The 24,614-nt window shown below is 42.4% G+C and overlaps 1 protein-coding gene across 5 annotated transcripts in view; it reads right to left on the bottom strand.

Annotated features, from left to right (window-relative positions):
• PREX1 (phosphatidylinositol-3,4,5-trisphosphate dependent Rac exchange factor 1) overlaps positions 1 to 24,614 on the bottom strand; it is a 323,079-nt gene that overhangs the window by 125,824 nt on the left and 172,641 nt on the right. For 3 of the 5 annotated variants that reach the window (XM_048819857.2, XM_048819855.2, XM_048819858.2), the window contains exons 18-26: positions 19,586 to 19,734; positions 16,758 to 16,843; positions 12,771 to 12,907; positions 11,928 to 12,099; positions 8,992 to 9,158; positions 7,974 to 8,135; positions 7,150 to 7,360; positions 5,551 to 5,830; positions 3,611 to 3,811 (exon numbers count right to left, since the gene is read on the bottom strand). In XM_048819857.2, the coding sequence (XP_048675814.1) occupies positions 3,611 to 3,811; positions 5,551 to 5,830; positions 7,150 to 7,360; positions 7,974 to 8,135; positions 8,992 to 9,158; positions 11,928 to 12,099; positions 12,771 to 12,907; positions 16,758 to 16,843; positions 19,586 to 19,734 (1,565 nt within the window). The remainder of the gene's footprint in view (positions 1 to 3,610; positions 3,812 to 5,550; positions 5,831 to 7,149; positions 7,361 to 7,973; positions 8,136 to 8,991; positions 9,159 to 11,927; positions 12,100 to 12,770; positions 12,908 to 16,757; positions 16,844 to 19,585; positions 19,735 to 24,614) is intronic. The other 2 variants (XM_048819856.2, XM_048819859.2) reach the window with 1 other exon arrangement.

Genomic DNA, 24,614 nt, shown 5'->3' with positions numbered 1-24,614 from the left:
ACAGCCCCACGGAGACTCTATCTTTGATCTCACTGTGTTACCCATAATAGATTAGGCTCAATTGTTGAATCTGTGTAAGTAAAACAGGATTCAAAAATGGGCTTCCTATTAAAAGAGACAATTCTTTGCATTTCATTAAAAGACCTTCAAAGCACATAAGCAGGTTTTCATATTGGGGTGGGCAAATGTCTACTAGGAACAAGTTTGAACCCACCAAAGTCACCCTACTTGGTACCTAGACCAGGGTTTAAAATAAGAAAATGCATTTTTCTACTTGTAAAAAAGCTCCAGTGTTAGAGGAAATAAATATTAATTCCTGTGAATGAGACTCTACAGCTCATGCTATCACTGTTTTAAAATAAGAAAGTAAAAGAAATAGCACTTCTAATCAACTAATCAACTGTTGTGGCCTATTTTTTTCCTTACTTTGTAGATTCTAAAATACGTTGAGGCTTTCACATAAATTAGCATGAACACTACCCAGTTCAGGGCTGTTTCTTAGTACCGTTTAGTGTTCAGTAGTCATTGCTGCTATCAGACTCATGCAAAGCTCTATCAAGCCACATTTCCATGGCCAATAATGCAGTGGACACGCTGAGCCTATCTAAAAGCCATCTACGTGCCTTACCACACAGAGCAAGAAGAGATCATATGGACTGTTGTGAAGAATTCCAGATGCCAGCATCATCTAATGCAAAAAAGCTACAATTGCAAATACAGTTTTTGTAGGCTGGATGCTCTGTTCAGATACACTGGTTTAAATCTGGAACAACTATTGTCTTCACCGACAGCTGGTGTAACAGAGATCAGAATCTGGACCTTTTCATCCTTCAGGCCCAGGAACAACCAAACGTGCTAACTCTCATTTGAGGTCACCCATGGTCAAATCACGACCTCTGAGAGTTTATCCCAACCTAGCACATAAGCAGATGCCAAAAGGTTAAACAGTTAAAGCAAGGCTTCTGATTTTTCACCGCTCTGCATCTTGTGTAGCCACTTACATCAGTGCACAATGAAGATAACATGCTACCATTCTGATAGAGTAGCATTTTATACCTCATTTGCATCAATGTAAATAGCAACAAGGAGAAAAGGTCCATACTGCACAAGCTTCAGTGATGCGTGATTAGACTGAATTATTCTGATTTTTATAACTCTCTTTGACAAGACTGCTCTGTACTAGAGCAGGCCTATAACATGCACATTCTTCTCCATTAGAAGATGAAAAAGGCAACTTGTTTACTCTCTTCTGAAGTCCTGCCTTTAAAAACGTACTCTTCCAAGAAAGACTGCTCTTGTGGAGTGTGTGAGATTTCCTTCAGCAGCAAATATTCCAGGAGAAGCAGCAAGTCAATCTTGTCTCAAAAACAAGATTTTGAGACACCTGAGCAAATATTTGGGTTTGTGGTTTCAAAGACCCATTTTTTTAAAAAAAAGGCGGGATGTCCATTTCTGCTTCTCAGTGTTTTAGGCTTCTGGGAAAATTGTTCACAGACTTGAATGGAAAAATCCTCTTACAATAGCATCGATTATAAGATCAAGCAGCCTACAAACTCTGTCGAGCTTCTGTGGCTCACAGTTATATGGTATAGGAGGGGAAAAGACACATTAAACTATTTGATGTTCCAAGATAAGTACATTTTCTAAAAGTCTTGGATTGGAGGGGTTGTGAGTGGGGGATGCGGGAAGGAGTGTTTGCTATGCTTATCTGTGTGATAATAAGAGCAGTGAGATAACTTGAGCTTAATAATGTATAACTGACTACAAAATAAAGCACTGACTTGAAAATAATGCTGTTTATTTCCTAAGAGAAATATGCCCCAGAGAACCTAGTTCTAACCTTGAGCTGCACAGCTAGGTTCTAATCCCAAAACACATGGACTGGAATTTTCAAAGGACCTAAGGGAGTTGGGTGCCTAATTTCTTTAGGCACCTTTAAAAATCCTAGCAGTAGTGGGCATTGCTGTCTCTCTCTAGGGGCACTCACTGTGGCACTGGTAATTATGCTGGGCTGTGCACCTCAGACCAGAAGCTGGTTCAGAGTGCTAACACCTGAGAAAAACCCTGTCTCTCTTCATTCTACTCTGAAAACCTGAAAGGGGACTCCCAAGAGCTGGCCAGAGGCTTCACAGGACTTCCTGCAAGAAGTCATATGGGAGCCCTTGCACCTGCTGAAAGTCCATGAGAAACACACTACTTTAATATTTGCTTGAAGTGAGGACCCCTGCAAGATCTTCTGGTGCCCATAGTAGGTCTTATTGCTTTGTCCTAATAGATGATAAATGTAGAGTGAACCCCAGGGTATTTGGGAACCTGAGGCAGGTAAAAATTAACATTATTGGAGGATCCTAAATGGAGTAATTTGATGGGGAATATTCCAATACCATTCCACTTTAAATGCTATACTGCTCTTATAACTTTCCCAAGAATAGAAACACTCTTGGGACCAGAACCATCCCTGGTGTAATTCTACAAACATGACTGGAGATACACCAGGGATAAATCTGGATGTCTGTGTTTACCAGGGGAAATCCCATGGTGGTTAATCAGCCCACAGTGCGTAACTATACTAAGAGTGGTTATCCTTGTAGCAAATCACCACACCCATATTAATATCAGGAATTACAGTCCGGTACATGCTTTTCCTTTGCTTCCTTATCATTCAATGTATTGTCTAGAAACTGTTCTGCTTAAGACCTAAAATCACAAAGAACAATACAGCATCATTACAATCCTGCTGGTGAGCTCTCCTGACAACTGGTGCTACATTAACACTGTTTAGCCTAGAAACCTCAGACTGGAACCAAGATACAACCATCGGCATAATCTCTCCCAAACCCTAATTAGTCTGCATTTTCTGTGGACAATGTGTTTGTACACATGCGGCACTAAACCATCAGGATCAGATACAGAAGCTGCTGAGTAGGTCTTAAAGCAATGGGCTACACCTCCTGAAACCCTGGAGAATTCCCTCCTGCAGCTGCCGCACTTCACTGGAGAACAGCCTTCTCTCTGACCTTAGATGACTATCTGATCTTTTGACCCTGCAGTAAATGGATCCTGTGGTAGCCTGTGTGACATGTGAGCCATGTCAAATGGATGAGACGTTGTGAATCCTGTACTGGATACACTTAAATGCATACCATATGAGCAGGAACTGGGGCCCATTCTTACATTCCCTGATGCTGATGGGAGTCTTGCCACAGGCTTCTGTGGGAATGGAATCAAGTCCTAAGTGTCCAGACCTATAGGCCCATTAATTAGGTAATGGGGGGAACACTGAAGCATTTACTCAATAATAAAAATTGAAGTTACTTCAAGGACAGTTTTGCTAAGTAAGCAGTAAGGATTTCAGGATATATGCTACAGTTTGTATGGCACTTTTAAAGTGTAAGCATAATGTATAACTACCACATATTAGTACTAATATGGTACTAGGTACTAATTCATTAGTATTATGAATTTCAACAGTATTATCCTATGTATCAGTTACTTGACTTTCTGATTATTAATCTCTCTAACTACCATCCAGCACTGTAATATTAAGATTAAATAGCCTCAAAGTACACTGCCGACCAGAATGGAGAGCCGTGTATATCTTTGAACACACCTGTAGGAGTCTCTGAAACTCATTGTGTCATGTCCTGAGTCTTCCTGGTCCTCCTCAGAAACTTTGAAACAAACCTTCTTACTCCCACCATGCTCAGCTTTGTCAGTGTCACTCTCTTCAGCCCCCAAGGAAGGTGGGGATGTCTCCTCACTGGACAGATGTTCACATGTGCCAGTGGGTTCTGTTATGGTGGACAAAAGCCTAGAAAGGTAAAACACATTGCTCTCAGTGACTGGTGAGTAATCTTGTGAGTTATGCATTCACTACTGTGATCTGAACTCAAGTGCACTTGAAAACAAAAGCAACATTTCTATTACTTCAGCTATATGTAGATGGGAGCTACCTGAAACTCACTCAGTTTGATTCGCATGCAAATTTTTTTTGGTTTTAGTTCATGTGAACTCACAATAGGTGAATTTTGCATTCATTCAGAACCTAAAGTGCAACATGAAACTTGGCTAAAACTGCCAAGTTCTGACTAGTTTAAGGTTAAAAGCACTGACTTTCAGATAGCTTGTACAAAAGTATCAACCCAGGTTCAAAAACCTAATCAAACATGCCCTGCAAGAACTCTCAAAACCAGGTGAGTTTTGGTTATGAGAGTTTTGAGCAGGTCTAGATGATCCCCTCCCCATTAATACAGTGTTTGTAATAAAAAAAGACAGCAACACAGAACTGTGGCAGTATGGTAGGAATAGTCATCCACCCGATTTTCTGCAAAATACTGTGAGACTCTTAGGCACATTTTAAAGTGTAATTATTTGCTAAAATAAATTATTCTGCACAAATAGTCTCACTTCCATCAAGAGTGAAGAAATGTCCCCACGTTTGCATCCTTTTTCCTGCTGGATTTTTCCTCTAGACACTAACTGGCACTCCAAAAACCACAGAGTATACATCATAAATTTGCCTTTTATTGGCCAGTGGAGGAAGAATTCTAGTCAGTATGTGCTAACTCTTTCAGGAGATCTCATCCTGCTGAGACTGGCCCAAAGCCTTGCAGATTTTCCTACGTGCTGAGTCTGCCAAACTGCAATCACATTTATAAAGAGTCCTTTTTACTTGACCTATTAAGCTGACACCCATGGTTAAAGCCAGAAAAAGAAGGACAGAAGGGGAAGACTGAGCCCCTTCTGCTGTTCATCTTAGAATAAGAAAACATTATCCCCCACAACCCAAGTAGGGCATGTATCATAAGAGCCTATGGCCTGACCCACACACACAACCACCATGGTCACGAGTTAAATGCACACACATGGGGCATAAGCAGCGGCCTTTGTAATTGATCCAACTCCTGCCATATCCCACCTTCCCTCTTCATTCCACTAACAATGTCAGCCTCATTGTTCCTTTCTTCTCCTGTTACAATTTCTGTACCTTCTCCCTTGCTTCCCCTCTCCATGGAATGAACTCTCAGTCCTAGTCTGCCAGGCCCTCCTTATTCAAATCCCTTTTGACTACTGACTTCCGATCTAAAATAGCTCCCTCATCTGGGCCTCCCAGTGTATTTTTATGTCAGTCTTATAGATAAACTCTTCGGGGCAGGGATTTTCCCAGTGTCTGTGTCTTGTACAGCACTTAGCCCACTCTTGGAGTTTAACAAATAATAGGAATCAGAACCAGAATGGACAACCTTTAGTTCTAACATAGACTTCAAGCCAGAGAGTGCAAAGAGCAGCTACACTAGTTCATTATGTAAGTGGAAATGACACATAGGTAGATGGATCTCCATTTGAGCAAGTCCGGCCGCCTCCATCCAGCAAAAGGCCGTGGTGCAGTGCGGGGGCGGGGGCATGCACACACATACTAACATATTATAATTTGTGCTAATGGACACAGAATATATTTCTGTGGTTGCATATTTCCATTTTCTCAGATAGCATGTCCCTTTATTTAGGACGTGCCCTCAGCAGCGCACACACAGGGGTCTCTTTACTCACTTATTTATCTGGAAGACGTATTGCTTCATTTCCTTCACTGCAATATCTAGTTTATTAAAAAGTTGAAGGTACGAGTCCTGTATCTCCCGGTCTTCTTCTTTCAGCAGAAAGCTGAGTCCCCTTTCCTCCTGGTTTGTTCCCCCATTCTGCTGGCCAAAGCTACCCTCATATTGTTCATGTGGGTTGAGTTCTCCATCTTCTGGGGTTAGGCACTTCCACGATGGTGCAGCCATGGTGGTGATGCAATGCTGAGTGTATGAGACTGGATTCAGAGTACCTACTAAACATTGAAGGAAGTAGTTAGTATGGCTCTAGTGACTGTATGTATTACCTCTCAATACTTAGAGCAGGTTTCTATGGAATTTAACAGGAATTAAACCAACAGGCTCATACAGAAATTTAAATAGGTTAGTCTACAGAAATTGCTCTAAAATCCTACAGTGTTTAATAGAGAATGTGCACTTCCCTATAGGAATCTTGAACCTTCTTTAAAACATTGTGGCAAAAATATAACTTTCTATTTATTCTATAGGACTTCTCCATGGCATGCAAACTAAGTTTTTTGCCATTACTGTAGTTCATGATCATGGTAACTCATATAACTAATAATAGTACATTGCCCATTCATAGCACTGACCATCTGAGGAGCTCGATGCATTTTTATAATGCTAACCAATTTAAGATTGAAACAAACCTGTTAAGTCAGTATTATCCCAGCTTTACAGATGGGAAAACTGACCCCTGGGAAAATAACTATCATTGTCAGGAAAAGTAAAGAATAATTATTTTCATTTACAAATGGTGGCAAGGAGAATATCCGCAGCAGAGCTGGAACATGACTGTGATACTGTGATTATCCCCTCCTACTCTCATGAAAAGTGCCGTGGGATCTTTAAAAAGTACAAGTGGGCAGGGCTTCTCTCGTTGGCCTAATTTGAAAAGGGTCTCCAACCATTCTTCAATATTTGGGATAGTCCAGATTTCCATGGGGCTGTCCCAAGTCCTCTTGCACACTCATCTTGTTGGACACTGAATGACTCAGAAGTATATTGTGAGAGGTACAATAGTGAAACATTGCAGCACAAGGATTTACCTGGCAAGGAAATCTTAAGTAGTAGCCATATATCTGAAAGATAACACCTCCAACATTACAGAGCCGCCTAGTGCCAATGTGGGGGATTAGTTTAGTAATGGCTCAGAGGGAAGAGCACTACTATCTGATTGGCTACTTGAGGTTTCTCACCCTTGCGATTATGATACAACTTCACATTATGGAACCACTTAGCCCCATCACTTTTTTCTTCCACTCAATAAGACAACTCTTCTAAGTGGAAAAAACACCCCAGGGCATTTTAGGTGTGATGAGAAAGCCACATTACTTCGCTGTTAAAGATGTTTGACTTGAGGCCATACTCTGTGCCCAAGGCATTGAGTTATTTTACAGTAACTGCATACTGCCTGCCATCTTACTATGAGCATTTTAAGAAGAAGAAAAAAAGTATATTGTCAAGGCAACATTTCTTTGGATTTGTCTTGAACTCACTGAAAATACAACTCCTCTTTTTACTAAAATAATGCCACTGAAGCACTCATGAGCACCTTGTTCTGGATCAAGACCAATTATAGATGGCTTCCGTCCAATGCGAATGCTGAATGACCTTCCTGTTGAGGTAGTGTTTTTGGGGTAGGATACCTCCATGAGGTTAATGTGGCAGTTGGTGGGGCAGAAATCCATGCTGTTGAGGGGGTGAGGCTCCGATGTGGCTTGTTTGAAGGCTGGGCTCACCTTCATTTTGAGCTCATCTGCAAACTGGGGCATAAAGCAAGTTTGTGAGATTTCATTTGCAAAAAAAGATGATGCAACACAGAAGATCCTTATTTTTCCCTGCCAGTCTACCATTTCCACAGCCATCTCATCTCTGCTATACTGGAAGGTACTGTTCCAAAAATATCACTGGAAAAAATGACATTTTAATTTCCTTGAGAATTGTTTAAAAAGTTCTTCTGAGGGTCAGATTTCAAACATGTCAGATAACTGTACCGAAAGCATACTTAGTTTGTGCATACAGGTATACAGTGTGCTCATGCAATCATAGTAACTTGTGTGCACAACACAGACATGTGACAGCTCTTGTCATTGATGGGGAACGGGGTTGGGCTCCTCATTTGGATGAGCAGGATGGATCTGTCAGCAGAGGCATGCATTCCAGCCCATAGAGACAACAGTGTGTAGATGCTCTAGAGACAAGTCCTTATCCCACAGAGCTTGCAATCTACATAACTTCTAGTTCTGTGCTCAGATCAGTAGAACACTTCTCTCTAAAGCAATTAATGGAGAAAACACAGCAAAGAATACTCAGACCCCACTATTTTGACAGTATAGGACTGTCTAGATACGCCACTGAGATCTAATAACGCTGCACCTTGTGGTAGTTGGTGAGCCTTTTGCAGATGCTCTCCAGCTTAGTGTCACAGGTTTGCCGGAAATCATACTCTGGCATGGTCTCCACAGCTCTGCTTTGGGAGATGAGCTTCTTGCAGTTCTTCACAAAGTGACTGTCATCTGCAGCAAAGGCTTCTAAAATCTGAAAAACGAAACAAAATTCCAATGGTAAAGGGCTGAGAGCCAGGAATACTGCAATATCCTTCCACTGCAGTATACACCCCACATTTTGGCATGTTTCAGGAAAGTGGCATTCAGCACACATCCAGCCCTCTTTCTTCCCTAATTAGCCCTTCTGAATCATTGTCATGCCTAATCTCAACACTTCAAAACTTCAGCCAGAAGTTTTTAAAATATATTGGATGTGCTCAAAACAGTCATTTTGCCACAGGGAATGTTCAGTCTCTGGCACATTTGCTCTGTCTTGTTATTTCTGCTTTGTCCCAGCATGGACACGCCAATAATGTTATTGTTAGTTGATGCAGACATTTATTATTTGTCCATTGTAGTGCACACCAAAACATAATACCAATCATTCCTGCCCACACTAGGCAGCAATCAAACCCATGCTTCATATCAACCAACCCAACGCATCTGATGGGGAAAACCTCCATAGTCTTACCCCAAGGGGCAGCAAATGTTTCCCTGAAAGGATGAACTTCACATTTGCCCTGAGAAGCAGCAAACTCCTGCTCTAGTGGACAGACAAAAATGGGAGAGTTTCACTGGGAGAGTTTCCCAGCTGAGGACCCTCCTTCAAGAGTGTCTTGACTCAAGTCCTCAAGAGTTGAAATGAAGGGAGAGTCAGTGCAACTTGCCTGTACCAAACAGGAGTTAGTTACTCTATACTGGTGCATTCTAATGAACTAGCCTAAGCTCCAGGCAGGGCCAATAGCATAACATGCCGTGTCACCAAACAGACAAAGCGGGTAAGCCTGGCTCATTGGTTTCCCTTATTGTGCTTGGGAAGGAAGCTGGCAATGTATGGTGGCGGGTACCTTTGCAGTCAGATTGAAACAACCCTTTGGCTCTACGGTTTTCTCCAAGACATAACACTTGATCCCAGCAGTGCTGACGTATTCATACACCACCGCGTGTTCCAGATGGACATTGTCCACAGTCAAGCTAATGAGATGCATGTCTTCGCTCATGATCAACGGAGAGACTAGAACCAAAGGCAAGCCGTTAGGGAACCAACACTCAGAAACACACACACTCACAAACGCAGGTGTGCATGTGCACACACACGCTCAGGAGACACGTATGCCCAGCATACATTTATGGCACAGATCATGGTACCTGGCAGGGACTCTCAAATGGGAGGTAAATTACATTAGCTCTCAATGTCCTTGATGAAACACGAAGCAGTTTACTGTTCCTAAATGACTTCCCTTGAAGCCCTGTCACCACTGTACTCCAAATTGCAGTTAGTGCTGCAGGTTCACCCTGGTGAGTGCACTTCACATGCAGCTGTGCCAGAGGGAGAGTCGTCCCAGGGAAGGGCAGTCCTTGCTATCACCACCTCCTCTCCAAGGCAGCTGTCAATGCCACTCAGCACGAACTTCACCAGCAGAGGAAGTCCAGAGGTGCTGCAGTGCGTCTTGCAGTGGCCTATCCTTGGTTTTTTCTCGACCAGCCCCTACCTTTTAGGAGCAGGGGCATGCGCAGGAATTTAAATTTGACCCCTTCTGTGGGGGGGCACAGAAGACCTCTCTCCCCGCTCCCCACTGGCCCTGGGAGGAGCTTGCTGCCCCCACTCCCCACCTAGCCCCAGGAGGAGGTCACTTCCTCCCTTCCTCCCAGGCTGGAGCTTGCTGCCCCCCTTTCATCCCCAAGAGGAGCTCGCTGCCTCCCCTCCACCCAGCCAGAGCTCGCTGCCTCCCCTCTCTCCCTGGCCCCAGGAGGAACTCACAGCCCCCCCTCCCTGGGAGGAGCTTGCTCCCCCATCCCCCATACAGCCGGAGCACACTGCCCTCCCACCCCCGGGGAGGAGCTTGCTGCCCCCCTACCAACCCAGTTCCAGGAGGAACTCGCTGTCCCCCCTCCCCACCCAGCCCCAGCAGCAGCTCAATCTCCCTGCTTCTGCAGCCCTGGAGCTGGAGAAGTTCTGTGCCTGCAACAATTATTGGGGCGGGGGGGCATGCCCCTGCTTGCTCCCCCTTGCACACACCCCTGTTTAGGAGATACAGTGTTTGGCTTCAGATCCCCTGGTGCATTAGGGTCTGCATGCAACTTGCATTGCTGTACACATGATCCCAGATCTATTGTTAATAGGGGTCCAGTGAGTCTGGATTCAACTTGCATACCCCTTGGAGTGTTCTTTGGGAATGTCCTCCCACATCAATTAATTTTCTCTATCAATATCTTAATATGAAGTAAGTCAGTCTTTTTACTTATACTTAGACTAAGGGGAGGGTTGCCTGTAGAAAGTGATGTGCCCAGAAATGTTGCTGACACAATTTGCACACCCTCTGAAAATTTGGTCCGGAATATCAAAGTCACTTGAATTACAAAAAAATGACATTATTCTAGCTCGAGTTATTTGCAGACCTTTAGTTTGCAGCCATGTCATCCACACAGCTCCAGGGAACACTTCTCCCTCCCCCTGCTGCTGCCGCCATCACCCAGCCCTTCCTTTGTGGGAGATGATACCACACAGCTACCAGAAGTGCTCACTCCAGAAACTTTAATAATGAGCAATTGTCCTGGAGGGGTAAGACGGGGGATATTGCAATCTGGTTTCATTTGGCATAGCAGGCTAAGAAACACAGACAATATGTGGAAGAGATAAACATGGTGGGCCTGAGTCTTGCTTAAGCCCTAGTCTTGCAAATGCTTTGTGTACATCCTTCACTGTATGCATGTCAGGAGTACCTCTGAAGCCAATATGGCGTAGATGGCTGCTCAATGTGAATGGGGCTATCAGAATCTGCCCCTAAAGGTTAGATTGTACCATGCCAAAGAATCATGCCCAGGGCTCTGTTACATTTGGATTAAATTTTCTGTTAAGTATAAATACCATATTTGTTTTAGTCATAATCTAATGCCCACAATGGGAGCCACATGGCCAAAATGCCAAATGGGGGCCAGATGTCTCAGAGGAAGAACCTCCTTTCTCCTGTCATTTTAGCCTTTCATTTTCATCTCTCAGCTTTAGCTCACCCTATGGAGGCCAGTAAACCATATCCCACGGTCCCTTACTATAGTTGAGACCCGACCCCTTACAGGGCTTGTTGAGTATCCCATATTCCACGAGTGAATCAGTCCCTGCTTTCTACTGAGCAAGAGCTAGGAGAACTATCCAAAGAAGTTGAGCTACACATGGCACAGGGGTGGGGCTCACTTCATGAAAAGTGTTTTCCAGTGTGATGCATCTTGACCCAAAATTCAGACACCGTGTAATTATGCTGGGTTGTGGCTTGACGTCACAGCTACCAACTATACAACTCCTATTAGTACATACTTTCTCAGCATGTGGGGCCCCAGTCATTGACTGTAGGGCATGGCATGCAAGAGAGAATACTAAGCAGATTGTACTGAAAAGCGGAGGGTTTTCTGCCTACCTAGCTTTGTGACTTTCGTACTTATAGAGATTCCCAAAGGCGCCAGCAAGAAACAGGCTCTAAAACTCCACAATTAATTAATGCTGTCTCTTCTGTTCAGAGCAGGGGACATTCCTCTTTGTTGAGAGGCACAACAGCAAGATTTCCATGTTACATCCCAATTTCATGTTCCTCCCAAATAAACTGGAGCATGATAATATTTCACCTGGGAAGCTGCAGCTTGTTGCACATTTTGCTAGAATGAGAGATTTTCTACAGCAATAATTACATTTCACAGTTCCATCACCCCTTTTCTCCCGAGTAATCAGAAAGTGTCTGGCTTGCCTGCCTACATTTCCTTCCTTCATGAAATTGGGTGGGCTTTCCTTTACCTGCTTCCTGTTGGCTTTTATAAAGGGGATCCAGTTCTGCACTTCCTTCCACTGAGAGCTGTCCTTCGCTTGACTCAAGATGGCTGCCGTTCAGGTACGAGTTAAATGTTGGCTGCTGAGCTCTATCCTCTTCAGCGTCTTCGTGTGTTCGGTACACCCACTGGTACAATCCCTTTCAAAATAACAGGAACACTATGAAGAGCTGCCTCAACTTCATCAGGGATACACCTGGATTTCACACACTCTTCTCGCATGGATTTTAAGCCTTTTGATGATGGCTGTGAAAAGTTTTTGTCCTCTAGTCAGGGGTTCTGTGTCATGTATGTGAGAGCTGAGTTTAGTCTACTGGCAACTGGAACCTTGTTGCAACCATAACCTAAGAATTAATAACTTAGATACAAACACCTGAGCACTCTGAAGAAGGGGTGTAGTTTGGAGTATAAACCTGGATGTATATGTGAATTTTGCAGCTCATCCCTATCTCCAAAGTGGACTGGAGTAGAATCCAGGTCCGATCCCCCCTGAAATTTAGGTGTATGAAATATGAATCTGGGTTTAAATTTTGGTAGCACAAACCTACCTCTGCTATTAGCTGGGAAGCAATCTTTAGAAGTCTATGGACTGGAATACTTGTGATTCATACACATTTTACAACTAAGGGGTAAATTCTATTCAGGGTTTCACCCCAAGCATCTCCATTAATGACAGTAGGGTCCCATGGCAGCAGGCAGATAAGTTAAAACACACTTTTTAAGGAGCACGTGTGTATAAGACTATTATATTATTTTTCCCTCTCAAAACGTTATGTTAAGTTCCATCCAGGCCTCACATCTGTGTACTTACCAGCAATTCCTGCTGCCTGTTCCTGTATGCTGTGAAGTGCTCCAGAACTTCTGTGTAATTTTCATTCATCATATTATTCCCATTAACTTTCAAAATGCACTGCCCTGAGTGGAGTCCCACAGCCGCAGCCTTGGAGCCTGAAACAAAGACAGACCAGAGGGGAGTTCAAACAGCTCAGCAGCCCAGCTATGGAGAAGATTAAGAGAACAGAGGGAGTGAAAAGCATTTCTGGCTAAGATGTGTGGGGAGTCAGGATGTTTGGGAGCTATCTTGTGGTTTTGCTGGGTTTGGTGAAAGAGCTCTGGAAGAGCTTTGTCATGTGAGGCAAATGTATATAACCTTCAAACAGAGCCTTTCCTTTGGGCCCTCAGTGCACACATTATTACATCGTAGGTGATGTGCAAGATGAGGTTGTAAATTACACTCTGGTAAGTTGCTGTGTGTCTGTCTGATTCTCTAGTACTTTGCACTTTGCCTAGTCAGTTATTCCAGTGCACATGCATATGTGAATACTAAGAATTTAGGACTGGAAGGGACCTACTGAGTCACTGAGTCCAGTCCCCTGCTATCACAGGCACCTACATCATCTAATACTATTCATAAACTTATCAAGCACTGGCTGGCCCAGGATCAAGAGAACAGAAAAATAGGTCCCCTGCCCTCATTTACACATTGAGTCCAGAGTGTCTAGCTTCATTCTAGAGGGCACAGAGTATACATCAAAGGGCTAGACTGGAGTGTTATACCCTGGAAAAGTCCTACAGATTTCACTGGAGTGATTTCTGATATACACTGTTGAAAGAAGAGATTCAGGCCCTTTGTGTCTGCCTAAAACACAGTGATTCACAGAATATATGTTAAGACTTGTAGGGTATGTCTATGCAGCAATTAAATACCTGCAAGGGGTGAGGGTCCCAGAGGCCAGGCTCCAGCCCAAGCCTGAATGTCCACACCACAATTAAACAGTCCGAGTCAGCTGATCCGGGTCAGTCGCGGGTGTTTAATTGCAGTGTAGACCTACCCATAGAGTCCCTGTTTTGACAAGCCTGTTTCCCAATTTTCAATGTTCTACAGTGAAAACAGAATCCATAATAAAGCAATGAATTAGTACAAAGAAAATATTGATGTTACAATGCATGAACGGTTGGTTACTTTATGCAGATTTTCTGTCAAACACAATATTTTATCAACTGTACTGAAACTGGGACTTTCAATCTTATTTTGCAAATTATAAGAATTCCACAAGTCATTTTAAACGTTTATTTTAACCCGCTCCCTCACTTATCACTGCAAGTTAGTGGTTTTAGCTATCAAACCAGGTTTTCATAATAAAAATTATAGGCAGGCAGCAAGTATGTAACAATTGTTTCATGTTATCGATGCACTTTGGATCATTGTCTAAAGTAATTCATTACAAAATTACAGAAAATTCAGATCAGCTACAGGTAGCTCCCTCTAACTCACACATGTGGACATATAAGGTATGATTTGCCTCTGGCCTCAGTGGAGTTAATCCTGATTTACTGATTCAAAATTCTTAGAAACCAATGGAAAATCTGCTCTTCACTTCAGTGACCTTTGGAAAATGTCCTAGTTAAGTGAGGGAGGGGAATCCGGCCCATTTAACAATGTAGAGTCCTTGTCTTTTTGACTGAAAGACAAATGTCTTTTTATTTAAGGACCACTTTTAAATCAATATGAATTTAGGGTTTACCCCTTCATATAACACAAAAACTAGAGGTTACCCAATGAAATTAATAGCCAGCACATTTAAAACAAACAAAAGGAAGTACCTCTTTACACAACGCACAGTCAACCTGTGAAACTCATTGTCAGGGGATGTTGAGAAGGCCAAAACTATAACTGGGTTCAAAAAAGAATTAGACAAGTTCATGGTCCATCAATGGCTATTAGCTAAGATGGTCAGGGTGTCCCGAACCTCCAGCTGCCAGAAGCCAGGTCTGGACGAGAGGGGATGGATCGCTTGATAATTGCCCAGATCTGTTCATTCCCTCTGAAGCATTTGGCATTGGCCACTGTCAGAAGAGAGGATACTGGGCTAGATGGACAATTTGTTTGACTCAGTATGGCCGTTCTTATATAAACCTGGATAAAGTCACAGCAGAAACCTAATGAAATTCTTACGGGGGGAAACTTATCTTTTGGGAATCTTTGACGATCTTTTCTTTCTAGTCTTAATTGGCTAAGATGTTGTTTAAATTTGCATAACTATACAGTTTGCAGACTGTCATGTGTTAATTGAAAGAAGCTGAATATTTCCCCATTAGGCAATTTGCCAGAGTCTAGGAACAGCATTCTAATGTCAGTTACACCAGAGTAAATCCAGAGTAATTCAACCAATTTGAGTAGATTTACATGAATGAAATTCAGATCAGAATTTAGCCCCTATGAGCCTACATTAAAGTCATAATTACTTTTTAAGCTCAATTATCTAAGATACAAACAATTTTAGTCAGTGTAATTAGTCCCTTTTCTAGTAAAGGCTTCAGAAATGCTAGCTAGCACATTAAGGAAATGCATTTGTACTTTGTCTTAAAAATTATATTTTGTGCTTGTTTGAAGGTATGTAATGAAAAGGTGCTTTGAAGTAGGGTATTGTTGCCTGTATATGGGATGATAAGTCTTTGCATTGTTTCTAAATACTGACATTATATATTTGTACATACACAATCCTACTGAAGGAAGGAAGCCATATACAGTTGAAAGGTCTTACCCTTTGTAACTGCCAAAGATAAAGGTAGGAGCAATGCTTCATTTGTGGCTCATTTGACATTTACTCCTGAAGGCATTCTGTGCCAAAAAATTAAAATTCTGCAAAATTCTGCAAATTTTATTGGTCAGATAAATGTGGAGGCACAGGCCACTGGCTGCTGTGTACCTCGATGGAGGAGCAGCTCCCTGTACAGGGATCCCTCCTCCTGCAGCTGAGGAGTGATGGGTGCAGGAAGCTGGGGGGCAGTGGGAAGGGGGAGTTTGCAGAGCTTCCCTCAGCCAAGGGAGAAATCTGGGGGTGGGTCTGACCTCCCCAGCCCAGCCGGGACTAGCAGTTGAGCCTGGAGCTGGTTAGCAGCCACCAGCCAGATCTTCTCCAGTCCTGCCTCCTGCCCCACAGTGATTTACCTCTCTGCTGGCTGCTCTGGGCCTCCAAAATATACTGCTGGGGAGGGTCGCATGACCACTCCTGTGGCTTCCCTTTACTTCCCTGTCAGAAAGTCATTTTTCTGTGTGGAGGCAAAGAAATCTGTGAGGGACATAAATTCTGCGCATGCGCAGTGGCACAGAATTCTCCCAGGAGTATGTCACATTGCAGTCACAGCACTAATGAATATCTCTGTGTCACGCCTTATGCTTTCTCCTTTTAAAAGAACCGAAGGACCCAATTCTCCTCTAACTCATTCTAGTGTAAATTAGGCATAACTCCATTAAAGCCAATGGAGTTACAGCAGTACAAACTGGTGTGAAGGAAAAGCAGTCCCCAAATCTGATATAATGCATTGCAAAGTTCATGAACATTGAAAAGATGATCCATCCACCTGAAAGCATCAGAGTGATTCCTATTGAACATTCTCAGGTGCTTTATCCAGCCTGCAATGGCCCAAGTGATGATGCTTCCTCAACATCCCTTCCAAGTCTAACAACACATTTCTCCTGGCATTGAGCCAAGTCACTTTTTGCTTCCTGTAGGTGGGAACAGTCACCCAACACCCAGCTTTAATAGTGAAGCAATACTTATACTGAATTCAGATTGCAAACTCTTTGGGAAGGGCACTCTCTTTTTGCTCTGTATTTGTATAGCACCTAGCACAAGGGGTCCTGCTCTGTGATTGTGGAACTTAGAGACTTCCACAGAGTTTTTTTAGGACCTTGGGACAATATAATGTGGCTCTTGTTCTGTCAGAGGGATGTACCTGGCTGTCTATATTTCAATGTTTCACGCCTTAGCTACATCACACACCCCTTGCTTACCTCTGCCCACAGCACGGACATAGGGTGGCGCTGTTCCCCGTATCTGGAAGCAAAGAGCTTCGTGACAATCTGGTATTTTTATAATTCTGCAGAAAACATGAAAGAAAGAAAGCAGCATGTCAAATTAGACTGCTAAACCCATGTGTACTGCTATCAGTTCTTGTGTAAGATCATACCTCTGTGTGTTTGGGGCTCAATAAAATTCCTAGACTGTTTGCAAACAGCTTTAAATATACCCTAAAAGTTTAATAAGAGATGAGTTAACACCATGCAGTAGCTCTTGTCACATAGCAGTGACTTATTTTACCACCTCAGCTGTCCTTCTGTCAGATGATAATTTGACCTTTATTTTATTTTAATGTGGGTTATGGCCGGACTGACAACCCTGGAGAATGAAGATGTCTTCCCAGTACCCATAGAACTTGTGCAGTCTAGGCAGCACCAGTGCAAGCTTCCTCCATGCTGCCCGACTTAGAAGGAACCTTCTCTAGAGCTGAGGGGATAGATTAGCCGGCAAGCCCAGTCACTTGACAACAGAGGTCGCAGTTAGTGCCAACGGAGGGGATAGATTTTATGCTGTGGACATCTGTGCTCTTGGAACTGGATTGAGACCCACCACACTCACATAGGAGGCCACCAAACAGTCTCTGATGGTAACAACTTTTGACCCTGAACTGGATTTGAATCAATGGCCTTGTGGTAATATGTACCGTATGCAATAATGAGGCCTGTGATGAACCATCTAATCCTCATATGCAGGACAACGTTATTTTGCAACTGATTAGGCTAATTCTAGGAGCGTGTGCTTCATAGGACCTGAATGGAATACAATATAACCCACTCTAGTCTGTGTTTCTTGTTGGGCTGGTCCATACGGAGAGCCAGTGCATGGCAAGCTGGAATGTAAACCTACAGCATCCTCGCATGCTCATCGCTAACTGTTTCAAACAGCAGTAGGTCAAAGTGCACTATGGAACTTTTAGTGTGCAGTAGTAGGGCCCACATGGTCAATTAATGCATGGTGTGCTACAGCACTGTAGATTTACTTCCCAGCTTGCTGTTCATTAACTCTCCGTATGGACATGCCATTTATTAAAGCGACAGTAAAAGTGAAGAAACAACAAACACTAAACCACATAGTAGTTAAGCTCTCGTGAGCACAGAAGTGACTGTCACTAAGTAGTTTTGCAGATTGTGTTTCTTTCTGGAACATCATCACAGTCTATGCAAATTAAAAACTAAAGACAGCTGCTGCACATGTCTGAATGCAAAGCGCAGGAAAGCTGAACATATGGTGGGTCAGCCCCCTGCATGGAGACAGACTCAAAACCCAGGTCTAACGAAGGCTACAGCTAAGTATAGTGTGCAGGGGGAGCACACAGGACATAACCCCTATTATTCTCAATTCAAAGAAATTAATTCTGCTGAGGTTTTCCTAGGAGCCAGATACTAACAGGTTTTGTTGGCTCACGTCCCTGTTGCTCAAAATGAAGTTACAGGTTGTATACCCCAGAAACAAAGACAGATGGCGTTATCAATATGTACCCCACAACTAATTGGGCTGGACCAACATCCAGCCTGGGTTCTGTAGCAATTTGGTCTGGGAGATAAAAATTATGTCTTGCTAATTAAAAATTGGTGTGTTTAATGTATTTAGCTTGAAAATGAATGATACAATCAGTACAGAAACCTCCATGTTGTTTATTTTTATATTAAATTCCATTTCCAGGATGACTTCAATGCAGCTGTTCTGATTTACATCAGCTGAGGTTCTGGCCAATTGTTTTAAATAAAAGCTTAGACTCTGGACCATAATTCCACCTCAAGGGGTAGATTACATGGCAAAGTCTGTGGCTATGTAATCCAATAATACATGGGACCCTGATTTACTATGGGCCCTCTTTCACAGGGTATCTGACGCTTTAAGGGGAGTTGGGGCCCAGCAGTGACTTATTAGCTATCTCTTAGCTGAGATTGATTAGCTAGGAGTCAGCTAAATATACAACCAGCAAGTACCTCAGCTGAGCTGCAAACCTGCAGGGAGTAGGAAGGTTCCTGCAGGGAACCCTAGGGGCAGAGCTGCAGGAATTGGATTTGCTCCTGTGGCAGGCCCTTGACTCCTAGGCAAATCGCTTGCAGGAGGATTGAAAAAGAGCTGCCAAGAGCAGAGGGGGCTTTGGCAGGAAGCCCTTGGGTCACGAGGGGAAAGGGCACATGTTGTGGATGATTCTCAGACAGCTGGATGTAGAGGGGAATCTGCAGAGAAGAGAGAGCTCCTGCAGAAGACCCTGGATTGCGCGGGAAGAAATTTGAGTTACTAGTCTTTTGTGTAGAAGAAATAAAGTTGAGGCCCTGATAAGAAGGGCCTGACCCAAGAGTCTGGGTGTGGTGTCAATCCTTTCTGGACTAGGGAGAAAGACCAGCAGCCTACGCTCTCATTATGGAGCACAAAATTGTATGAACTCAGATGGAAAGACCAGTCCAACAACAAGCAGAGTGATACCGTAGACTGAGGTGCTTTCTCTTAAGCAAAGACCTACTGCTGAGCAGCTTTCTGCTGCTGACAAAGTTATACTCCTTGTAACTCAATTTCATTTGTGCACATGAGGGCCAAAAGTTAACTCTGATGCACAAAGGATAATTCACAGCTGCTTTAAGAGATGTAAGGATCACTAACAAGCATGATTCACAACTTCTACCTCTTTTAACAGCGTATTGAACTGCAATTTTTGATGGGTAACATGTTTATGTAGTTACCTTAACCACAGGTAGTAAAAAAAGTTAATGTCTCCGGATAACCCTCTATGTCTGTTCCTCTGGGCACTTACTCTTTAGACTTGGTGGCCACCAGAAGTCTAAGTGGCCTCCGAGAGCAGAAAGATTGGTTTAAGATGGCCTCCACTTCTTGAAATGGACGCAGGAATACCAGGTCTTCGTTAATGGAGTAGATCTTTCTTCCAACCTGGAGGCTGGCCATCTGCAAATGAAACATAAATACCACACAAAGCTTTAGGTCATTTGAAAGGTCTTTAACAGTTCAGGATGCAGGGAGGGTTGGCTCTTGTAATACTCACTGATAATCACAGAGATTTATGGGGACACTGCAAGTATCAACACCAATACACACAGACAGAACTGAATGTCCTGCCAACACCACAGGTGAGATCAACAACATACAAGACAACAACTTAACAGTAAGATACAGATATAGTGCCACCTCTTGCTGGCGGTGCTGTCTACACTAAACATTGCCGTTCACAGGTGTGGATTGATAACTTCGACTACTCCTTGGTTTGCAAGCTACTAGAATTATTAATGTTCAGAAGATATACACAAAGTTTTTTTTTTCTTTCCCCAGGTCACCAAATCATTTGTCAGTTACATTTAGAGACCCTACGACTGTCCACAACTAATAAAAGAATCTCTATCCAACAACAGTAACATGAAGTGATAGGGGATACCAAGAAAACACTTACTTCCGAAGACTTTGCATTTCTACTGCACTTTTTGTTGGAGGATTGCAGATTGAGCCTCACTAACCCCTGTGAGATAGGGAAATATTGCTATCCATAGTTGACAGGTGGGGAAACTGAGGCACAGAGACTAACATTTTCAAACTTGAATGACTGAATTTAAGCATATAATCTATAGTTACCTACCTAAATATATGTAGCCTGATTTTAAGTCGTGCAGAGAGCCTGCCATGGACTTCAAAAGGAGATTTGATTGCTCAACATCTCTGAAAATCAGGCCATTTTTATTCAGTGCCAAACTTTAGTCCCCCAAGTTTGAAACTTTTGTCCTTAGTGACTTGGCCAAGGTCACATAGTAAGTCAGAGGCAGAACAAGGAAAAGAATGCAGAACCTCATTCTCTAACTATTAGATAATAACCCTTAGCAATTCACTTACTAATCCATCCACATATCAGCTCGTTTTAAATAAGTGAGATACCAGGGGTTGGCAACCTTTCAGAAGTGGGGTGCTGAGTCTTCATTTATTCACTCTAATTTAAGGTTTTGTGTGCCAGAAATACATTTTTACGTTTTTAGAAGGTCTCTTTCTAGAAGTCTATAATATATAACTAAACTATTGTTGTATGTAAAGTAAATAAGGTTTTTAAAATGTTTAAGAAACTTCATTTAAAATTAAATTAAAATGCAGAGACCCCCCGGACTGGTGGCCAGGACCCAGGCAGTGTGAGTGCCACTGAAAATCAACTCACATGCCGCCTTCAGCATGCGTGCCATAGGTTGCCTACCCCAGACCTAGACTGAGAATCACAAAAACCAGAATCCCCCTAATGAAGTTAAAGAAAACAACATGCTACGGGTACAATTTACCACTCAGCCCCCAGGTTATGAGTAACTCCCACTGATTTTAACATCTGTCTTGTTCTATATCTTCTCTGACTGAAAATGTAATTGAAGCTGATGCGGTTCAATGCTTTTGAACTCAGCCAGTTAAAAATTTCCCAACACCTGAAGATGGTTTTACTCTCTTAGGCAAAATCTCTTAGGGATTGTACTGGGTTGCTGTTCTCAGCTTAAGTGTATTGCTCTTTATATTACTTGCACTTTCTGTTCATAACATCCCTTTAGAAACCTGTAAATGGCATTTCATTCCCCTCTCCTCTTGTATCTTTCCATCTGGCAAATTTTAATTCCAGAATTGGGCTCTATAAGACCTTGGCTATGCTGTCCTGACCGCGAGCGCTTCGATGTTCCATTTGAAATCTACAGATAGTTTCACTGACTTACAATAAAGGAGGTATACACATTACTTCACAAATCCACTTCCAGGTGTGAAACTTAACCTCTGGCATGAGAGAAGTTGGAAGCCCTGATTTGCCTTAGCCTATGAATGGTTTGGCTCATCTTAAATTAGCACTGCGATTTTGGAAATTAGAGCTCAGTTTATAGTCTAGGGTTCATTGATTTTTTTCATTAGAATTTAGGAAGTATAAGTGCTTGGTTTTGTTCATTTTATCACAGAGACAACAGGAGCTGGTGCAGCCTATTGCCTACTAAACTATATATTTTTTTCAACCAAATTATTAAAGGGAGAAACCATCAAATGCTCTCTATATTACGTGCACTTTCTGTTCATAACATCTCTTTAGAAACCTGTAAATGGCATTTCATTCCCCTCTCCTCTTTTATCTTTCCATGTGGCAAATTTTAATTCAGCCTAATCCTCCACCTGCCCCCAGTTTCTAACACAGCTGAAATGAACATGACTCTTTTGACCTCCTTTGCGACTGGTGTATCATCATTATCAACTATGAGAGTTCTGTGTCTAAAGTGAGGAGGACAGATTTTGTTAATATTTTGATTTATAGTTAAATGGAAAAGTTTGTGTCATTAGTAGCTATTTATACTGACAAGTTTGCAACAGGGGATGGAGGAGTTAGAAAAATAAATTCAGATTTTCAGAATTGTGCCTTTGCATTTAATGTTTGCACAGTTACTTCAAATTCATGCATAACCGCACTAATTAGATATTAGGAAAACCTTTCTAACTATAAGATGTGCCCTTGTGTTCCTTCCTCCATGTTGTTAATATTAATTGTTTTAAGTATCTGGTCACAATTAACCTTTTTAGTGAACACTGAAGCAAAATAGGCATTAAATAAGTCAGCCTTCTTGATGTCATCAGTAGCTCTCCCTCCCCGCTAAGTGGAGGACCTACACTTTCCTTCATCTTTCTCTTGATACTAATATATTTATTGAACCTCTTCTGATTGCCTTTTATATCACTAGCTTAGATGTAACTCATTTTGTGCCTTAGCCTTTCTGATTTTGTCCCTACATGATTGTACTATTCTTGAGTATTCATTATTAGTAATTTGTCCATGTTTTTACCTTTTGTAGGATTCCTTTTTGATTTTCAAATCACCAGAGAGCTCCTGATGGATCCATATTGGCCTCTTACTATTCTTCCTATCTTTCCTTACATTGGGAGAGTTATGCCTTTAATAGGTTTTAGAGTAGCAGCTGGGTTAGTCTGTATTCGCAAAAAGAAAAGGAGTACCTGTGGCACCTTAGACTTACAAATTTATTTGAGCATAAGCTTTTGTGAGCTACATGCATCCAATGAAGTGAGCTGTAGCTCACGAAAGCTTATGCTCAAATAAATTTGTTAGTCTCTAAGAAGCCACAAGTACTCCTTTTCTTTATGCCTTTAATATTGTCTCTTTGAGAAACTTCCAGCTCTCCTGAACTCCTTTTTCCCTTAGATTTTCTTTAGGTGGGATCTTACCTACCAGTTGTGTGAGTTTGTGAAAGTCTGCTTTTTTTACATCCATCTGGCCTTATTCTGCTGCTCTCATGCCTTCCTTTTCTTTAGAATCATGAAATCTATCATTTCATGATCACTTTCACCCAAATTGCCTTCAACCTTCAGATTCACAACCAGTTCCTCCCTGTTAGTTAGAATCAAGTTACTTTCCCAGTTACTTGCTCCACCTTCTGAAACAAGGAATGTCCCAAGTACATTTCAAGAACTCACTGGACATTTTGTGTTTTGCTGTATCATTTTTCCAGCACATGACTGGGTAGTTGAAGTCCCAGTTACCAGGTCTTGTGTTTTGGATATTTCTGTTGTTTGTTCTAGAAATGCCTCATCCAACTCCTCCTTCTGATTTGGTGAGCTACAGTAGCCCCCTACCGTGACATCACCCCTGTTCATTTTCCCTTTTAATCTTCACCAACTGACTGTCAACTGGTCTGCCTCTCACCTCCTTCCGGAACTCAGAACAAGTGTATATATTCTTGATGCACAATGCAACACCACCTCCCTTTTTTCCCTGCCTGCCTTCCTGAACAAGTTATACCCCTCTATAGCAATATTCCAGTCATGAATTTATCCCACCGCATTTCTGAGATGCCAATTAAGTAATAGTTTAGTTTATGTACTAATACTTCCAGTTCTTCATGTTTATTCCCCATATGCCTTGCATTTGTATACAGACATCTTAGATGCTGAGTAGATCCACCCATTATTATCCATCTTATTGCTCCTATGACCCTACTGTAATTTTCCATTCCCTCCCCCTCCCCAATATCTAGCCCTATGTTAAGGTCACCTTTTTTTACACTTAGCTGTGGGCTTTTGTCACCTGTCCCCTTTAATCTGGAGTAATTCCCCACTGAAGTTGATGGAGTTATTCCAGATTCACACTAGTATATCTGAAATCCTAACCTGGCCTAAAGATCGGTAATAAAATCCAATGAAGTGTGGTTGGGCACAATGAAGTGAAACTCGTTGCCCTGGTTTTGTCCCTGGAGTGTTAAAACAGGCAGAGGATTTCCAAATGGCCTAAAGCTGCTGAGCTGGCACAGAACCATATGCTATATCACTATGTATTTTCTAAAAGCAATTAATGAAATGCATTACTGCTAGGCTTCAAATCTTGGTAAATGGAGTTGACAGCTTTCCAGTTCAGTGAGATCTTGATTTGGTTCCTTCAAGATTTTAAAGCCAAGTTGAAAAGATGGGCAGATGGTCACAGCTTGTTTGTCTTGGACAGTTAAGAAAAAGATTCCTTGGAAAATTGTGTGCTCCTGTTGTCTCAAAACACAAACAGATTTTCAATGCAGAATGTTCTACAAGCAGCTGGCCAAAGAAATGACCGAGGGATTATCTGTCAGGCAATGGTTTACCCTAGAGGTTTGCATTAATAAAATATTTGGCCAATTTATGTTAATTTGAGTTTGATTTTAGGCATGGGCCCAGCTTTGCTGGGGGCTACAAAACCAGGGAGAATAAGATCATTTAATTCCAATATTAAACTGCCTCTTAAAGTTCCTATTTGGGATTCTCTCAACATGTCGAAATCAATCTGGTTGCTTCCTCTC

Source organism: Caretta caretta, chromosome 13 (genome assembly GCF_965140235.1).
Source record: "Caretta caretta isolate rCarCar2 chromosome 13, rCarCar1.hap1, whole genome shotgun sequence".
In the NCBI taxonomy this organism is placed as follows: Eukaryota; Metazoa; Chordata; order Testudines; family Cheloniidae; genus Caretta; species Caretta caretta.
The sequence above is the reverse complement of the archived record's forward strand: the minus strand, read 5'-3'. Positions and strand labels throughout refer to the sequence as shown.